The sequence below is a fragment of the Gopherus flavomarginatus genome, chromosome 6 (assembly GCF_025201925.1).
Source record: "Gopherus flavomarginatus isolate rGopFla2 chromosome 6, rGopFla2.mat.asm, whole genome shotgun sequence".
In the NCBI taxonomy this organism is placed as follows: Eukaryota; Metazoa; Chordata; order Testudines; family Testudinidae; genus Gopherus; species Gopherus flavomarginatus.
The window spans coordinates 33227192-33247765 of NC_066622.1; the positions used below are offsets into that span (position 1 = coordinate 33227192).

Consider the following 20574-nt stretch of genomic DNA (forward strand, 5'->3'; position numbering starts at 1 on the left):
GCTAGGTGCAGTTGACTTCTTAACTAAAATGGCCCACTTTGTCCCTTCTCACACATTCCCTTCAATCCTGCAAACAGCCTGCCTCTTTCTAAGGCATGTCTTCCGGCTCCAGGGACTGCTGACTAGCACTGTGTCAGACAGAGACCTACAATCTGTTTCCCATTTCTGGCACAGGCTTTTAAAACTCCTGCATATAGAGCTCTTTACCTCAGGCCAATGGACAGACAGAACAGATAAACCAGATCATAGAGCAATACCTCTAGCGGTTCTTAAATTATCACCAGGATAATTGGGTCTCCCTCCTGTCATAAGCCAAGTTCATCTACAACAATTCAATCCATGCCTCCACCCAATAGAGCTCATTCCACAAAAAGTAACGGCTTTTATCTCTGCTTTCACCCAGCATTGCCCACAAACTCCCCAGTTCCTGCAGCAGCGGACCAGTCACGTATCTGAATCACATGCAACAAGAACTTCCAGAACATCTGGAAGCCTCCAAGGAAACCTGTAAATATTATGCTGATCAGGGCTACCATGCCACACCTCACTTTAGCACTGAAGACAAAGTCTGGCTATCACTTGAAATCTCAGATCAACCCAGCTACCGTCAATAGCTAAGCTTATTCAGGATTCTCAAGCAGGTCAACCCAGTGATATTCATGTTTCTATTACCAGAGTTAATGAAGACCCATCCTGTGTTTCGTAGCTCTTGTGGACCCCTTCCCAGGACAATACAATCTGTCATCACTACCCATTGCAGTCCCTGGGCAAGAAAAATACCGTGTCCAGCAAATTATTGACTCCAAGCAAGTATAGGGCAAGCTTATTACTTAATGAAACGGGAGGGCTACGGTCCTAATGACCAGTAATGGGAACCGACAGAGAAAGTTCATGCACCACGGTTACTACATGACTTTCATCAGGCCCATCCCAAGTAGGACAGGCTGAGGTCCCCTGGAAGGCACCCTTGAAAGGGGTCGGTATGTCCCTCAGCTAAGCCTGACTGGCCGGCCCACCTGATTGGCTGAAAAGAGCCAAGACGTCTTCATTTAATCTCAGCAGCAGCAGGTTGCTGGACTGTGCATGAATTGTTCCCAACTTTACTCCAGCCATGCTCCAGCCTCATTCCACCCTTACTCCAGACCTACACCTGCCTAGTTCCTGTCCAGCTCCAGTCTGCTCCAGCCCTGATCCTGACTCTGGCTCTGACTCCCAGTCCCTGACACAGAGCTATTCCCACCCCAGCCACACCAGAGTGATTGCCTTCTCCACATACACACCAGAACTATTCCCAGCCACCGCCCCATGCATCAGAGCTGTTCACCCCCACACACACACCCCAGAGCTATTCTCCACATATACACGTTACAGCTATTGCCCAACACATACACCTGAGCTATTGCCCCGAGAGTTACAGCCCCCTACGTGTACGTGTCTAGAGCTGTTGTCCCACATGCATGCACATGTGCAATGTAGAGCCATTGCCCCAACACACACACCAGATCTACTCCACACATACACCCACACACCCCAAAGTATTTCCCCCCACACACCAGCCTGCACTCCCTCCACGCACACATGCACCAAAGCTATTCCACCTGCACAAACACACACAGGCACCAGAGCTATTACCGCACACACCCACATACACACACCCAAGCTATTCCACCTATGCGCGCGCGCGCACACACACACACACACACACACACACACACACACAGGCACCAGAGCTATTACCCCACACACCCCAAAGCTATTACCCTCCCATACACACCAGCCTGCTTTCCCCCTTCTTCCCATCACATTGCCTATCTGAATCCTAAAACTCTAGACATAGATTTTGGGTGCTGGCTTTTCAGTAATGGGCAAAATGCCTACTCAAGGGAGTCAGATGTCGCTGCTGCACACCTGCACACCCAGGGGGAGTGTGTATGTTGCATAATCACAAAAAAAGCAGAAAGGAGCAAGGTTTTCATTGTACAATTGCACATCTATGCAAAGAAACACACACACTCAGCAGCAATGTGTGAGTTGCACAAACACACAGAGCGGAAGAGTGTTGGCTGCACACACATGTATACATACTAAAGGAACTGTGTGTTATATTCCACAATCAGTGTTGCACGTTCAGGGGCAATGTCAGCACATGATCATGCCTAAGTTCACAATCAGCTTGCACACACATGCGCAAGCAGGGGTAACACATCCACTGCAACATCACCCACCCCAGAGGACCCATGTGAAACTGTCCCCCTGTGTGTGCACAAGCACAAGAGGCAACAAGTCCACTGCACAATCACACTCATCTCTGTGCACTGACAGCAATGTGATGTGTTTGATTCACACACATCACACTAATGGATCACCATCATCCCTCGCCCACTTATGCATGGGGAGGGGTTGTGTCTCCCAACTCACAGGCCCCCTCCACACCTCGAGATACTCATATGGCAAGGACTGTTGTAGTCTGCTGCTCACACACAGATTCCTAGGACACTCTCCTGGCTGGTGAGATCAGAAGGGAGAGCTACACTTGCATTGATGGAGGGGAATGGGCTGGTTATAGGTGGCTGGCACCATCCCAGGGAATCATGCACCCTGGTAGCTGTCTCAGCCCCCCAGACCAATGGGGAGGGATGTGTAATACTCACAGACTTGTGTCAACTGTGAACCTCCCCACGTGCCCATACACACATTCCATTGCTTCGCCTGGGACCTTAACACTGAGAACCCAGTGATACTGCATGCAGCCACCTCTGGGGCAGAGCATGGCAGAGCTGCACAGATCTATACACTCACATACTCATACCCTCACTTCATGTTTCCTACAAACCCTCACATACATACCCCTCCACGCACTCACCCTACACACTCGTATGCCTCCATGCACATGCCCTACACTCCTTCACCCTAATGCTCACATCATTGCACATTTGCACCCCCATGCACACACCCTTCACACTCATATGCATCCTTCCACATTCCCTACAAGCTCACCCTGCCAATGCACCCCCCTTCGCCTGGGCAAGGCACTGGAACAAGGGGTGCTGGGGATGCAGCAGTGCCTCCTCGTTTGGCAACTGAATGCCTGGCTTCCACCGTATACGTGTTACTGTTTTATTCAGTGGCTTACTGTCCCCTCCCCAGTGTACATATTCTACAGGCTCACAGCCCTCCAGTGCACACGCCCTACACACTCCACAGCACCCCCAATGCACATGCCCCATGTGCTCACTCCCCCCTCCAACACTCCCAAATCACACACAGGCTGGAGCTATGGTCCCTAACCCCTGGCTCCACATCCTTCCTGAACTGGCCCAGACTACGGTGCTCCTGTTAGAAAGGCACTGGCAGTCAGTCAGAGCTGTGGGAGGAGTGGGGTGGGGGACAGCAGGGAAGGAGAAAGGAGGAGAGTGGGAAGGATGGTGTCAGACACAGTGTTAGTTCAGCCCCAGAGAGTCGCTCTCAAAATAAAAACTGGACACAAGAGCAGCATGCCCCAGTCAGTCCCAGCATGCCATGCGATATGGAGAGCCAGTGGCACCACCCGTGGCAGGAGTGGAGATGACAGCCAGGACATCCAGTGGGGTTAACAGGCCAGCCTGCAGCCTGCCATACCCTTGGGGTGGGATTCCCAGTGAGGCTGGGGGGACATCCCTTATAGGCCTGGTCCAAAGACCACTGAGAGTGATGGAGAGACTCAGCTTTGGAGAAGGTGTGAGCGGATAACCCCATGGAACTACCCCAGATGCATAGTGCAGAGGGGCGAAGTGAGAGGGAAATGTGTCTTGTGCCCCCAAAACATCCAAATTAATGGTCCATCTTTCATTGCCCCCTTGCTCCCACCCCCCAATCAACCTCTGGTCCTGACCCCACTGGCTGCCATTAGCCCATTTCCCACAATCCCTGGCGGGTTCGCCGCCATGGAGCAGATGTGACGCGCACAGAAGTTGCTTCATGGGATGGTGTTTTCCATGGATTTTTTGTTGTTGTTGTTTTTGAGGGGGGGAGGTAAAAGGAATAAAAAAATGTAAACCCAAAAGAGTAAAACTAAAGAAATAATATATTTTTATTTTTTTCATTTATTTTTTGAAAAAAAATCCAATAAAGTTAAAAAAATTTTGCTTTTAGAAAAAAAATTTCCCCAAAAATAAATAAAAATATAAACAAATTAAAAAATGTTGCTTTTGGAAAAGAAAGAAAAAGTCTTTTAAAAAATGTTTCTGGTTAAAAAAATTTTAATTACAAGCTTTAGCGGTTCAAAAACAATGGATTTTTTTAATACCACATTTGGTAGGTTGGTTTTAATCTTATACCAACCTGGTGTACTGGTTATCATCAATTTTATACTGACATTGATTTTTGGTTCATGTCAATTTTATACCAACCTTGGTTTGGTCGATTGGTTGGTTTTCAATCTACACCCACCTAAGTTTGATTGAACGGTGAGTATTTGATTCTTTTCATTTTATGCCAGCTCTGCTCTGGCAGCAGGGTTGCTTCTGCACTGACTCCAGAGTGGCTGACTAGTTTGTTTCCAGTTCTTGCTTTTAGACTTATCAAAGTTTGATTATTTAGTTGTTAATTTTATGTGTGTTTGGGTAGTTTATTTCAACCTTTAAGTTTTGAAAATTACATTTCACTTTTTTGTTTAGTGCTTAAAGAAAAAATTAAGAAATTAAAATAATGATAATTAAAAGCCCAATTAATTAAGTAAAAACAAAAAGGAGGGAAGGGAAAAGATAAAACCCACGGCAAACCAAACGTTTAGACAATTAGAGTGATATCTACCAGGTAATGCAGTTTGTTTACCATAGCGTGTCCAATTCCTGCGTGCTATATGTATTAAAAAATAAAATAAATGAGGGAAAGGGGGAATAATAAAAAAAAACAGAAAAGAAAAGGAAAAAAATGACCAACCATGAAAATCAAGGGAGATAAAAGAGGGAAAAAATCAATTTTCCCATCGCAAGAAGGGTGATCAGGTTTTTTGTTTAAAAAAAAAAAAGACTCCGCCCACCTTCCCCTTGCACATCCTGCTCCTCCCCGCCCCACCGACCAAACTCCTTCCCCTCCCAACCATAAAGTATTATAGAGAGAGAGAGATCTTGGTTAGTAAGAATAAAAGAAAGGAAAAGAGACTATTTAAATTAAAGACTTGAAAGGAAATGACCGACATTCCATTGGATGAGACAAGGAGGGTTAGTTCTGGCGTCTCTGGTTCAGAGCTAGAGTCTTTCAAGAAGCGTGTTAGTAACACACACACAAAAAAGTTTTCAACGTAATTTCTAACGAGGTGGGGGGTTTGGGGGGTGAAGGGTGGGGAGGGGGAAGGAGGAAAAGCAAGGCCTATGTTAGCAGGATTAGTAGATCCTAAGTGGCTGGCTCTGGGGTCAGCAGAGTGGGGGAGTGGACTGTATCCCCAGCCAGGGGAGTCCAGATTTTATCTTGTATGTTGTGTGGGGAGGAGTGTATTATTGGGGGAGTGCTGGGGGCAAGTTGCGGGGGGACAGGAACCAGTTCCCCCACTCCAGTTCCTGAGACTGTTAAAAATTTGTCCTGCTTTTTGTTAATTATTTTTCTTAAGTAACTTTAGTCCAAAAAAGGGAAAGAATCAGAAACCAGGTTAGAAGGAGAAGCCAGTATGGAGGGGGAGCCTCAGTCTGCAGGCAGGGAGGGTGAGGGGTGGACTCCCACCCAACCTCTTCTACACCCCCACCATCTTCCCCATGTCTGCTGCACCCCCACCCAACCTCTTATTCCTCCCCCAGTACATACCAGCCACATCCACCTCCCCTCACCCTCATCCAACCTCCTCTATCTCCTCCATCACACACCAGCCACATCCACCTTCCCTCACCCTCATCCAACCTCCTCTATCTCCTCCACCACACACCAGCCACACCCACCTCCCCCTCACCCGCATCCAACCTCCTCTACTTCCTCCACCTCATCAGTATACACAAACTCCACACACCCCGCACCCCCACCTGACCTCCCCCGAGTACACACCAGCCCCACACCTCCCCCTCGTCCCAATCCAACCTCCCCCACTTCCCCCCAGTACACACCAGCCCCACACCTCCCCCTCGCCCCCATCCAACCTCCCCCACCTCCCCCCAGTACACACCAGCCGCACACCTCCCCCTCACCCCCATCCAACCTCCCCCACCTCCCCCCAGTACACACCGGCCGCACACCTCCCCCTCACCCCCATCCAACCTCCCCCACCTCCCCCCAGTACACACCAGCCCCACACCTCCCCCTCGTCCCAATCCAACCTCCCCCACTTCCTCCCAGTACACACCAGCCCCACACCTCCCCCTCGCCCCCATCCAACCTCCCCCACCTCCCCCCAGTACACACCAGCCCCACACCTCCCACTCACCCCCATCCAACCTCCCCCACCTCCCTCCAGTACACACCGGCCCCACACCTCCCCCTCACCCCCATCCAACCTCCCCCACCTCCCCCCAGTACACACCGGCCCCACACCTCCCCCTCACCCCCATCCAACCTCCCCCACCTCCCCCCAGTACACACCGGCCCCACACCTCCCCCTCACCCCCATCCAACCTCCCCCACCTCCCCCCAGTACACACCGGGCCCACTCATCTGCACCCAACCTCCTCTACCTCCGCCACCTCCCCCCATACACAGCAGCCCCACACCTCCCCCTCACCCACACCCAATCTCTTCTACCTTTCCCCCACCCAGCCTCCCCCTCACCCCATCCAACCTCCCCTACCTCCCCAGCACACACCAACCCCACACACCTCCCCTCACACCAACTCTCCCTACCTGCCCAATACACACCTATAATCCTCACCTCAACTCCTCTACCTCCCTGAGCTTCCACTCCACCCCAGCTCCTCCTCCCACTGCCCAAAGCCCTCCCTCTTTGCCTACCCAATTCCTCCTGCAACTCCCTCCACCCCTCAACCTCCTCCACTTCATCCTCACCCCCAAGCCCCCAGGCCTCAATGCAGCCTGTCCCTGCCCCCAGAACCCCCTATGAGTCACCAGACAGTGCCTAAGAATGAGGCTCCCCCCAAACAGTCACAAAGTAATAAGAACAGCCTAGCCAGTTGGTCGGTCAGACCCAGGGGTCTCTGTCCCGTGGGGTGGAAGGGGTCCTGCAGTCCAGACACCATGGAGAGGAGTGGGGTGTATCTAAGCCAGGGGATATCGTGGTGCATAACCACCTCCCCAATGCAATGCTCTGTCCATTCCCCAAATCCCCTAGGGTCCTGGCTCCCAGCCCCTGTCCCCCTCCATTCTAACCACTAGACCCCAGTCCCCTCCCAGAGCTGGGATGGAGCCCAGGAGTCCCTTCCATGACACTGCTGGGAGATTAGTGGGTGTTTAGCAGTGGGATGAGTGGCTGGGGCAGGGGGCATGCCGAGCCCTGAGAGGCAGAGGGCTGGAGGGCACCCATCCATTTTACCTTGACTCCTGCACTGCAGCATCATGCAGGTCCAGATTTCCAAAGTCACTGGGAGCTGCCAGTTCTGATCAGTGCAACGGGTGGATTTATGCAGCGCGCATGGGCTACAATGCCCACAGGCAACAATTCCTCTCACCGCACCAGTCACAGAGGGGGGATCTGACCCACGGGTGGGGGGAACAGCACCCACACCCAAGACACATCTGGCCAGCACGTCATAGAGGGATCCATCAGTAGAGCCCAGCCCATATCTGTCTGTGCCTGGGCTGGGAGTCAGGACTCCTGGGCTCTCTGCCTGGCTCCCGGAGGGGAGTGATGCCTACTGGTTTAGAGAGGGGTAACTTGGAATCAGGACTCCTGGGTTCTTTCCCCAGCTCTGGGGGAGGCCCATATACCATTCCCTGCCCTCCCTCCCAAGCCAGCCAGTCCTTCCTCCCTGGGGCTGGATCAGAGCCAACACCACCTAGGGGGGAAAGACTCCATGTCCCATTCCCCAAATCAGCCACAGAACAGTCTTCCTGTTAGCTGTAGTGGCTAACTGCAACACCCGGCCCCTTGTCTTCATTGGCGGAGGCTCAGGACCCCCACAGGGCAATGGGGCAGAGCTCTGAGCTGAGTGCATGGAATTTAAGGCACCTTGTGGATGTGTCACTAGCTCATTGTGGCCCTCTCCATTCAGCTCATCTCTGGCGGGGGGGGGGGATACTTTAGGAGGGGATGCTCCTTTTTTGGAGAAGGGATGGGAGGAAATTTAAGGGGCTGAGGGGACCCCAGGTGAATTTGTTTCACATACATCCTCTTGCTGGCATCTGGACTGCCGGGGACCAAAGAAGTAAACAAGAACCTAGCCCAGCTCCCAGCCCATTTACCCCCTGCTCACTGGCACCATGGCCCATGCACCCACACCCACCCTTGGCACCATGAAATATTTGGGGGAGGGCGTTCTGGCTGGCTGGAAATTCCCAGCGCAGCAATGCTGTCCAGAGATGGCATCCTTGGGGCATGTCCCCCCAGCAACGCCATGGGGCAGGAGGACACCACAGACAATGCTCTCCTGGGGGGGACATCACTGGGGCACATCCCACCAGCAATGCCATGGGGTGGGGGCGCATCACAGACAATGCTGCCCTGGGGGAGGACATCACTGGGGATGTCTCACCAGCAATGCCACAGGGCAGGGGCACACCACTGACAATGCTGCCCTGTGTGGGGGGGACATCACTGGGGCATATCCCCCCAGCAATGCCATGGGGTGGGGGTGCACCACAGACAATCCTACCCAGGTGGAAACATCACTGGGGAACATCCCACCAGCAATGCCATGGAGTAGGGGCGCACCATAGACAACCCTGCCCAGGGAGGATCACTAGTGCAAGCCCCTCCGTCCCAACCAGCCACGTGGGTCCCAGCTGGCACTGGTGCATACCTGGCGCAGGTTCCGGGTCACCCGGATGTCATGCCAGTTGTTGTCATTGAACTTGCCGTTGACGGGCTCCACCAGCGCCTCGAAGGCGCCCGACCCCAGGTTGATGACTAGCCACACGGCCCCGCTCTTGAGCGACAGGTTGACGTAGTCGGCCGACTTCCCCGTGTGCAGCATGAGGCCATTCCGCTGCAGGGTGCGGAAGGACAGTGTGATCTCATCAGTGCTGCTCTGGATCGGGTTGTGGGATAGGTCGTAGCAGAAGAACTCGTTGCCCTTGAAGGTCGCCACGTATTCCTCCTTCCCTGCACAGAAAGAAAGTGGCACAGTGAGAGGAGCAGGTGCACAGAGGGTGTGTGCACTCAAGGTTTAGAGAACATGTAAGAAGGGAGCAGGAGCACACAGAGTGTGTGTGCACAAGATGGGATGAGAGAGTGCGAGAAGGGGGCAGGTGCACGAGGAGTGTGTGTGCACGAGGCAGGATGAGAGCATGCGAGAAGGGGGCAGGTGCACGAGGAGTGTGTAAATATCTTCATCATTTTGTGTCTAAGTTATTATTCATTTTTAGAGCCCAGAGGACTCAACTGTAATCAGGGCCCCATTGTGACAGGTGCCGCACAGATCCCTCAACTGATACTGGGGGCCCCTTGTTGCTGGGCACTGCACAGACCTACAGAGAGAGACAATCCATATCACGAAGAGCTCACAGTCTAAATAGACAAAGAGTGGGTGGGGAAACTGAGGCAATGAGAAATGAAAAGTGACTCACTCAAGTCAGTGGCATAGCTGAAAATAGATGCCCAGCCTGCCCCTGCTGTAATCCAGCAGCCCTCTCTCCCCTGCCAGTACTAAGGATGGAACCCAAGAGTCCTGGCTCCCAGTCCCCCTCCCCTGTGCTAGACCCCACTCCCATCCCAGAGCCAGGTACAGAACCCAGGAGGCCTGGCCCCCTTGCCAACCCTAGGCTGCTCTACGCTAAAGCACTTTGTGTGTGTGTCTGTGCACGTGTCTCTCTCAGTGCTCAAAGTATGGGGAAGACAAGAGGGGGGCCCTGCCCGTCAAGGGGCCTGCTTGAATTTAAACAGTGGTGAGAAGTACAGGGACCCTCAGGCAGAAGCGAGGAAGCCCCTGAAGGTAGTAAGGGGGCCTAGAGTCTGTAATTCAAGCAGTGGTGTCACTGTATGTGTGCATGTGTCTGTCTGTCTGTCTGAGTGTGCTCTCACTCCTCATCTCCCATTCCCCAAGCAGCTATCGCCCTAGCAGCAGGGATACCCCCACCCTCCAGCCCAGCGCCGCCGGTGAAGGGAGTGCCCCTCTGCTGCGGGCACCTGACAATTAACTTGCCATCTGGTGACGCTGAGGAAACAAATTTGCCTGTCTTGCCTGTGCCTGGCCCCCGCAATCATCATGTTAGTGTCAGCGCCAGTCGTTCGTGGCAGCAATCAGAGCCCGTCAGGACATGGGGACAGGGGGAGGGCAGGGGGGCTGGTTCCCTAACAGTCCCCCCCTCAGGAAAACACAATTTCCTGAAGAACCAGCTTTTTGCACCATGAAATCGGCCCACAGACAGGCAGCTCAGCCCAAGCACCAACATCTGGCTTGCCAGGACTAACATCGCACTTAGGAGCAACTCCACTTCGAGAGTCTTGGGCAAAAACACGGGGCATTTTTACATCAGTGTCACTGGTTGACCTAGGGACAGCACCTCCCAGTGAGCCTCTGTCATAAACAGATAGTTAAGGGTTAATAGAACAGGAGTACTTCATGTCTCTTTTGACTGTAAAGGGTTAACGAGATCAGTGAGCCTTGCTGTCACCTGACCAGAGGACCAATCAGGGGACAGGATACTTTCAAATCTTGAGGGAGGGAAGTTTTTGTGTGTGCTGTTAGTTTTTGGTGGTTGTTCACTCTGGGGGCTCAGAGGGACCAGATGTGCAGCTAGGTTTCTCTCCAATCTCCCTGATACAGGTTCTTATAGATTCAAAATAGTAAGTACTAGGTAGATGAGGCGAGTTAGGCTTGTGTTTGTTTTCTTTATTTGCAAATGTGTATTTGGCTGGAAGGATTTTAATTTGTACTTGTATACTTAGACTGGGAGAGTATTCCCAGTGTCTATAGCTGAAAGACCCTGTACCTATTCCATCTTAAATCTACAAAGATAATTTTTACTGTTTTTTCTTTCTTTAATTAAAAGTTTTTCTTGTTTAAGAACCTGATTGTTTTTTTATTCTGATGACACCCCAGGGGACTGGGTCTGGATCCACCAGGGAATTGGTGGGGAGAAAGGAGGGAAGGGGGAGAGAAAGGTTAATTTTCTCTCTGTGTTAGGATTACTTTCTCTCTCAGGGAGAGTCTGGGAGGGGGAGAGAGAAGGAGGGGGGAAGGTGGATGTTCCTCTCTGTTGTAAGATTCAAGGAGTTTGAATCACAGTGATCTTCCAGGGTAACCCAGGGAGGGGAAGTCTGGGAGAGGCAGCGGTGAGGGAAAGGGTTTACTTTCTTTGTGTTAAGATCTAGAGGGACTGGGTTTTGGGGGTCCCTGGGAAAGGTTTTAGGGGGACCAGAGTGTACCAGGCACTGGAATTCCTGGTTGGTGGCAGCGCTACAAGTACTAAGCTGGTAACTGAGCTCAGAGGAATTCATGCTGGTACCCCATCTTTTGGACGCTAAGGTTCAGAGTGGGGATTATACCATGACAGCCTCCCACTCCACGGACTGCAGCACATCATCCCCTGGTGCACACTGGAGTCAGCACTGACTGCCAGGAGAGAGCACCCCCACACACACACTCCACACACTGCAGCACACCAGGATTGACCAGGAACATCATGATGAAAACTCCAGAGCCTTGTCTCCCCTAGGATTTTACATCACATACCTAACTCAGTGTAAAACAATAATAATACATAGCTCTGATCTAGGGATTTTCGTCAGTTGATTTCAAAGTACTTTACAGAGCAGGTCAGCATCATTAACCCCACTTTACAGAGGGGTAAACTGAGGCACAGAGCAGGGCTATGATCTGCCCATGGACATCCAGCAGCCAATGCCTGCACTAGGAATGGAACCCAGGTCAGTGGAGTCCCAGACCAGTACCAGTAGGCCACACTGCCTCCCGACCCCTCTCTGCACTTCAGACACAGCCCTAGGCCCAAAGCAAATTCTCCCTCTGCTTGCAACCGCATCACCCCAGACAAAGGTGCATCTCAGATCAGTCTAACACCACTACAGCATGTTCCCCAAGCACACACACTCCCCTGACCCACTGGGCCTGTGTCACACATAGCACCTCTATAACGCTGTTCCTAACAGCACTTGGACTCTGCACTGTCGGCCTGGCTTTTCCGTTTTCTCCCTCTTTTTATGGCAAAGGTTATAAAATCTAAATGAAACAAATTATTCTTTCACTCCAAGAAGGGGTTAAAAAACATAGCCAGCCACAGATCCACCTCAGCCTGCCACCAGGCTCCTGGTACCGGTGTCCACAGGAACTAGGGTTAGACCTTCATGTGCCAATCTGCTAGCTGAGGAAAGTGACTTTGAGAAATGTGTATTCAGAAGAGCAGTAAGGTTGAGAGGGGAGACATTTTTGGATGGGAAGTGGGGGCTGTTCACACAGGGATCTCTCGCCTGGCACTGAGATGCCGCCACTTCTGGGGTGGGATGCTGCATTGTTTCACTCCCACACAGCAACACAGCCTGACTTCTGTGGACACATAGTGAAGGAAAATCCTGTATCAAATTCAAACAACAGTTTTTGTGGCAAGACAGAATGGACTCACCTATCTGGGATTTTGCCAAGACACCAGGTTCAATGCCTGAGGATTTAATGAACATAAGGGTTCACGTTGGCTCTATGTCACATTGGAAAACCAGAGCTTACCGCAGCACAGAGCCCCCTAGCATCATGCTGGGGCACTGGGATCAGCATGGCCTGAGAGGGGAGAGCGCCCCCTACTGGGCTCCTGCCTGCTCCCTGCAGCACAGCGCCCTGGGGGGGGCATGGCTGTCCCAGCTTGCTCCCACACCGCACATGGAGTGCTAAGTAGCCAGTTAACTTGACCTCTTGGCCTCCCTCACAGCAGCCACGCTCCTAAATTGCTTCTTCAGGACTCTGTGTTGGCAGGATATAAATCACCTCTGCAGGGCCAAGCTGGGGGAGCAATTAATTCCTTGCTAACCCCAGGGGCATGCTGCCTGGCTCCCACCCAATCCCCCTGCCCGCCTCTCGGCCCCTCCGTAAGCACTTTTCTCTGGTGAAGCTCCATGACCTTGGACTGGATCCATCCCTCTTAGTCCCATCTGCTGGCACCCCATATGGAGCAGCTGCCCATGGGGTGCTCCGAGCCAGACCTGGAGTGCGAGGGAGAGGAGTGATTGGGAGAGAAGAGCTTAGAAAGGGTGACCCCGAGGGACAGCCTGGAAGGGGGGGAAAAGGGGAATGAAACAGGAAGAGAAAGAAAGAGACAAGACTTGAAGGGATGGATGAATAGATAAACGTGTAGGGGAGAGTGGAGGCATGCATTCATAGATAGCGGCATGTATGAGGAGGGCAATGTCTGCAGGGATGTGGGGGGGGAGGGTTCTGGCTGAAGCCACAGGGCAGGGTATGCAGGAGGGGAGAGGGGTCTGGCTGAGGCCACAGGGCAGGATACGGGGAGGGGAGAGGGGTCTGGCTGGGGCCACAGGGCAGGGTATGCGGGAGGGGAGAGGGGTCTGGCTGAGGCCACAGGGCAGGGTATGCGTGAGGGGAGAGGGTTCTGGCTGGGGCCACAGGGCAGGGTATGCGGGAGGGGAGAGGGGTCTGGCTGAGGCCACAGGGCAGGGTATGCAGGAGGGGAGAGGGGTCTGGCTGAGGCCACAGGGCAGGGTATGCGGGAGGGGAGAGGGGTCTGGCTGGGGCCAAAGGGCAGGGTATGCGGGAGGGGAGAGGGGTCTGGCTGGGGCCACAAGGCAGGGTATGCGGGAGGGGAGAGGGTTCTGGCTGGGGCCACAGGGCAGGGTATGCGGGAGGGGAGAGGGTTCTGGCTGGGGCCACAGGGCAGGGTATGCGGGAGGGGAGAGGGGTCTGGCTGGGGCCACAGGGCAGGGTATGCGGGAGGGGAGAGGGGTCTGGCTGGGGCCACAGGGCAGGGTATGCGGGAGGGGAGAGGGGTCTGGCAGAGGCCACAGGGCAGGGTATGCGGGAGGGGAGAGGGTTCTGGCTGGGGCCACAGGGCAGGGTATGCGGGAGGGGAGAGGGGTCTGGCTGGGGCCACAGGGCAGGGTATGCGGGAGGGGAGAGCGGTCTGGCTTAGGCCACAGGGCAGGGTATGCGAGAGGGGAGAGGGTTCTGGCTGGGGCCACAGGGCAGGGTATGCGGGAGGGGAGAGGGGTCTGGCAGAGGCCACAGGGCAGGGTATGCGGGAGGGGAGAGGGGTCTGGCTGGGGCCACAGGGCAGGGTCTGGGGGAGGGGAGAGGGGTCTGGCTGGGGCCACAGGGCGGGATATGAGGGAGGGGAGAGGGGTCTGGCTGGGGCCACAGGGCAGGATACGGGGGAGGGGAGAGGGTTCTGGCTGGGGCCAAAGGGCGGGGTATGGGGGGAGAGAAGAGAAGGGGGTATGGCTGGGGCCACTAGGATGGCATGGGGGAGGGGACGGGGTTCTGGTTGGGACTGCAGGGTGGGATATGGGAGAGGGTTCTGGCTGGGGCCACAGGGCAGGATATGGTGGGGGAGGGGAGAGGAGGTGGTTCTGGTCAGGTCGTGAGGGGAATGGGAGGAGGGAAGGGGATTCTGGTTGGGGCCACGGGGGGCATTGGGGGAGAGGAGGGGAGGAGGTTCTGGCTGGGGCTGCAGGGTGGGATATGGGAGGGGGTTCTGGCTGTGGCCGCAGGGGGGGAAGGGAGTGGGTCAGGCAGAGGTCTGTCAGGCAGCAGCCATCGCACTGCATTGTACATGGTGGGTCCCCGTGCTGAGCTGGGCTGCAGGCCGAAAGGGGTTTGTCTCCCAAGCTGCAGAAGGGGCCCTCTGGAGACACGAGGGGCAGGGTGGGGGCAGGGAACAGGCCAAGGAGGCCCCCAGTGCAGAGCGAGGCCTCGAGTGCTCACATGCTCCTGCCTCCCCCCGCAGCAGGCGGCCATGCAGGCTCACACACTCTGTGCGGGGATGCATCAGGGGAACCTCAGCAGGAACCTTACACTGAGACTAGAGTCTCTATTAGCCCAGGCAAAACAGCACCTCCTGCTGGAGCATCCCCCAACCAGTCAAGGGAGCCTGCATTTGACAAACAGCCATCATAGCCTGCCAATCCCCACCATACCCCGTCCCCATAAGCACAGCACCCACCCACTGGCATTAAGAACCTTGGTGGTCATGGTCTCTGCCAGGGGCCATGCCCTGCTCCGAGCTGAAGCATGCAGCTGCTGGCAAGGCTGCTTTCCAAAGAAGTCAGCCAAAGCTAAGAACATCCCCCATGACCATTTCTTTCAGCACTGCCACTTCCTCCCCTCTGTCCTGCCAGTTCCACGACCCCAGAACCACTCCCCAGAGCCCCAGGTCCACTGCCCCAGAACCAGAACCTGCATTAATAGAATGTTTCTAGTCTTTGTGGTCACTGCAATAACCACAGAAACAAGAGTAACTGACCAATGCAGCAACACCTGCCTGAGTGTGCAGAGAGCCTGAAGCAATTGCTGCGAGAGGGGAAAGCCACTCAAGTGCAAGGGACACAGTAACACCTGCCTGCACGTGTCGAGACTCTGAGCTAATAGGCGGATACAACATCTGAAACAAACACTTCTCTGCTAAGAATCAAGTTAAGAGTGGGGTCTAGTGAGTTAGAGCAGGGGAGTCAGGATTCCTGGGTTCTAACTCCAGCTCTGGTGGGAGAGTGAGGTCGAGTGGGTTACAGTGTGGGAAGGAGACTGGGAGTCAGGACTCCTGGCTTCTATCCCCAGGTTGGCCATTCACTCACTATGTGATCTTGAGGAAGTCACTTACCCTGCTCCATGCCTCAGTTTCCCCATTCAAACAGCTAGATGGGGGTGTGTATGGAGGAGGGGCAGACAGGAGTGTATCGAGAGGAATTATTAGGTTTTATCCCACACGGTGTTTCCCTGGCTCAGTAACCCCCCTGCTTTAGCCTTTCCCATAACTCCTGCTCTGCCTCGTGCTCCAGCCCCAGACTCCCACCAGCCCCGATTATCTGTCCGATAGCTCCTTTCCCATAAAGTTTAAACCCACCTAGCAAGCCAGGCAGCCAGAGTGATTCCCACTAGGGCCTGAAGGTGGCGAGATGCTGTCTTGCCTGTGCTCAGCCCCCAACCCCTGTGCTGTCCTGCCTCCTCCCCACCATTGCATCCTACAGTCTCCACTTCCCAACTGGACAATGACCTGGCAAAAGCACTTGAGAGGTGGAGGGGGGGCAGTTGAGCTATGAGAGCCCCAGACCCCCTGTGCTGAGTTTCTTTTGGTCTGGCCTGGCCTGGCCTGGCCTGGTCTGGGACAGCTCCCTCCATCCAGAGCCACAAGCAAGCCACATGGTCATGTTAGCATCCTGCACTCAGCCATTCCCAGCAGCCCTTGCCACAACTCCCCTCCCCCACCCCGGAGAGCCTGCCCCAGCCACCACCACCCCCCGACAATCTGCCCCAACCACCCCACCTCCTCAGCCATAACTGCCCTCCCCCCCAACAGCCTGCCCCAGCCACAACTCCCCTACCCCACTCTGACAGCCTGCCCCAGCCACCCCCCCACACACACCCTGGAGAGCCTGCCCCAGCCACAACTGCCCCCACCCCGACAGCCTGCCCTAGTCACCCACACACCCCAGATAGCCTGCCCTAGCCACAACTGCCCCCACCCTGACAGACTGCCCTAGTCACCCACACACCCCGATAGCCTGCCCCAGCCACAACTGCCCCCACCCTGACAGACTGCCCTAGTCACTCCACCACCCAGATAGCCTGCCCCAGCCACACACACACCCCCCAAACAGCCAACCCCAGTCACAGACAGCCTGCCCCAGTTAAAACCCCCAGTCACAATCCCTCCACACCTCCCCCAGCACCAGCTTGTCCCTGCACCTTGTCCCACCAGGATCCCACACCACGGTTACCACAGCCCTATCTCTCCTTGTCCACCCATCTCACCCAGAGCAGCTGGTGTCCACAGGCACTGGGATGGGGCGTGGATCTTAATTAGTGGCAGCCAGAATTGTCCCAGTGTTCCCAGAGACAGCAGCAGGGAGTGACCCCTTCCCCAGCACACACTTAGAATCATAGACTCACAGACTTTAAGGTCAGAAGGGACCATTAGGATCATCTGGTCTGACCTCCTGCACAACGCAGGCCACAGAATCTCACCCACCCACTCCTGTATCAAACCTGTGTCTGAGCCACTGAAGTCCTCAAATCATGGTTTAAAGACTTCAAGGTGCAGAGAATCTTCCAGCAAGTGACCCGTGCCTAGGGTGACCAGACATCTCGCTAAAATCGGGACTGTCCCGATATTGAGCAGTTTGTCCCGCGTCCCGACTGAAGTACGGTCAGGACGCCTTTTGTCCCGATATTTTGTTTCATGCACAGCGGCCATTTTTTTTCCCTTAGGCAGCAGTGACAGGCAGGGGGAGCGGTGGCATTTCGGTGGCAGGTACTTCTTTCTTTGGTGGCAAGATTCATTACCCGCCACCGAAATGCCGCCGAAGACCCGGACACGGTGAGTATAACAATCGAAAAGGCGCTCCCCCTGCGGCGGTCCTGATATTTTGGAGTTGTCATCTAGTAACCCTACCCATGCCCTATGCTGCAGGGGAAGGTGAAAAACCCCACGCTGAGAGAGAGGGCATCTTGGTCTCCCTTGCTTGGGCTGCGCCCGCTGGAGAGCCAGCAAACTCATCTCTGGCAGAGAGGGAAGGGCCAGCTGGGACTGGATTTGACCTGGTGACCTACAGGCAAAAGACTCTATGCGTTGTTAACTGGGATGGAATTTCAGTCTATTCCCTGGATGCTGGCTTACAGCCTATTTCCCCCTTGGGAGAAGGGCCCCCCCCACAGCCTCTTCCCAGGGTCGCACCCTACAACCCAGAGGTGGGCAGGGTCGCTCCTACAGTCTATTCCCCACCAGGGAGCATGGTTGCCCCCTGCAGTTGATTCCCTGTAAGAAGACGAAAGCTCTGTATGGGGATAAATGGAGTGGGTGCTGGCTCTGCATTATCATTAGAGATTTTAATTGTCACTATTTTTCTCCAGCATGAGCTCCCAGCCTCGGGGCAGCAGGATCGATAGCCAGGCTATGACCAATAGGACACAGGGGCAGGAGGGGGAGCAGGGTTCAGGGGGGTCACTGGCTTCTTGAGATGCAAGTCATGTGGGAGCTCTCCTTGCCTGAGAGTGAGAGGGGCTGTGGGACACACACTAGACCCCATGCCCCTCCCACGGCAGGAATAGAACTCAGGAGTCCTGGCGCCCAGCCCTTGCTAGAGGCACATGGGCTGGGATGCAGAGCTCTCTGGGGGATAGATGCAAGGGGAAGGGCTGTCACTCAGCACTGCAATGAGGGCAGGGTGCCCACCCTGCCGCACTGGGACCTCTGCCTGGAGATGGGCAGGGCCCCACACTCACCCCCTTTGTAAGCACGGCTGGGAGGGCCTACGCTCCTGTCACATACTGCACCAGAAGTGCCCCCCAAACACACACAGATGAGTGTGCACAGAGAGACCTCCACATGCACAGAAACACACCCCATGTACACACTCACTACAGACATGCACTCGCACCTGAACACACTGCACACACATTAAGAACAGACTCACACAGGACACACACGCTCCACAGACACGTATTGACACACAGCATACAATACACTCATGCTGCACACATGCACTCACACTCAGACACGTTGCACGTACATGCTACACACCCACACTAAGCATACCCACTCACAGCACATACACATTCATACATATCCACGCTGCACACACTAAGCACAGACCCACACAGAGTACACACACACGACACACATCCAGAACACACATATGTAAACAAAAATCACACACACACACACACACACACCTCTCCCAAGCTCCCTGTCCTGTGCAGTGCTAGCTGGCTGCACATGCATTTCTGCAGCACAGCCTGCTGGCTCCTCTCCCACAGCTCAGCTCTCTGTTTCCTGGACAAAGCAGGGTGCCAGGCCAGCCAGTGCTGCCCCATCCAACAGGTCCTGACAGCACTCAGAGCTTGGGTGCAGCAGGCAGTATGCACCAGGGGGCACACAGTACATTGCACAGAAGCCAAACAAACACACACACATACGCACAGCTACTTACTGCAGTGCAAACATGGAACTTCAGCAAAAACATGCCAGTAGCTCTAAGCTTAAAGCTAAGAGGCAGCATGGTGCAGTGGGTAGAGATCTGGCATGAGAGCCAGGACTTCTGGGTTCTAATCCCAGCTCTGGGAGGGCAGTGGAGATTTGTGGTTTAGGGAAGAGGACATTGGGAGAATTCATTCCCCTCTTGGTGCCTCAGTTTCCCCTTGAAGGAAGGGGTTGTTTCTCACTGTGTGTCTGTGCAGTTCCTGGTCCAACAGGGGCCTATGTGGCAGGGCTGGCTTTAGGAAGTGTGGGCCCAATTCGAACATTTTCGGCGGGGCCCTGGCAGGGATGACTTAAAAAAAAAAGTGGAAAAAAAAGCCTTTCATTTCTTTCATGTATTATTTACTTTCCATAAGTATATAAATAATAAAATTATAAATTATGTACATTGCATCATATACACTGTTGATTGGTTATTAATGACTGCTGTTTCACATGTGTGGGTCCCAGCTGCTCCCTGCCCACCTCATTGAAGCAGGTGTGCAGGGTTACTCTCCTGGAACTGCAGGGCAGCAGTGGACATGGGGCTGGCTGGAGGGAGGGCAAGGGGTGCAGGGCTGGTTGGAGATAGGGGGTGTGTGGGGAGGGCTGGCTTCAGGAAGGGCCGCGGGGGGATGCAGCAGGGGTTGGCAGGGCTGGAGACAGAGGCAGAGACTGGCTGGCTTCAGGCAGAGGGGTGCAGCAGGGCACCAGTCCAGAGTGGCTGGAGACAGGGCAGGGTGTGCTAGGCTGGTGCAGGCAGCAGTGTGTGTGGGGCTGGCTGGCTTTGGGCAGGGCCACGGGGGTGGGCAGGGGTTGACTGGAGACACGGCAGGGGATTTGACAGGGACTGGCTGTGGGCACGGGGTGCAAAGCTGGCTGCAGGCAGGGGGAGCGGGGCTGGTGTGGGCAAGGCAGAGGGTGCAGCAGAGGCAGCTGGAGCCCCCAAGCTCCCTCCTATCCCAGGGCTTTGAGGGCTATTTAAAGGGCCTGGGGCTCCCCAGCTTCTACCCTGCCCTGGACCTTTTAAATAGCCGCAGGAGCCCTGGGGAATGCATGAGGGTGGTGGGGCTCTGGTGCTATTTAAAGGACCAGGGTGGCAGAGGCAGGCAGCTGGAGCCCTGACCCTTTAAATAGCCCCCGGAGCCCCTCACTACCCCAAGGCTCTGGAGGCTATTTAAAGGCCTGGAGCTCCAGCCAGGAGAGCAGGGCCTCGGGGCTTGCCGCGCTCTGGCCAGAGCTCCAGCTAGGAGAGCGGGACTTGCCGCGCTCCAGCCGGGCCTCCAGCCGGGAGAGCGGGGCTTGCCGCGCTCCGGCCAGGGCTCCAGCTGGGGCCGCGGGGCTTGCCGCGCTCCGGCCGTGGCTCCAGCC

At 54.7% G+C, this 20574-nt stretch overlaps 1 protein-coding gene across 23 annotated transcripts in view; it reads right to left on the reverse strand.

Annotated features, from left to right (window-relative positions):
* NRXN2 (neurexin 2) overlaps positions 1-20574 on the reverse strand; it is a 340672-nt gene that overhangs the window by 208146 nt on the left and 111952 nt on the right. For 19 of the 23 annotated variants that reach the window (XM_050958842.1, XM_050958853.1, XM_050958848.1 and 16 more), the window contains 2 exons: positions 8874-9175; positions 4813-4836 (listed from right to left, as the gene is read on the reverse strand). In XM_050958842.1, the coding sequence (XP_050814799.1) occupies positions 4813-4836; positions 8874-9175 (326 nt within the window). The remainder of the gene's footprint in view (positions 1-4812; positions 4837-8873; positions 9176-20574) is intronic. The other 4 variants (XM_050958854.1, XM_050958844.1, XM_050958867.1 and 1 more) reach the window with 1 other exon arrangement.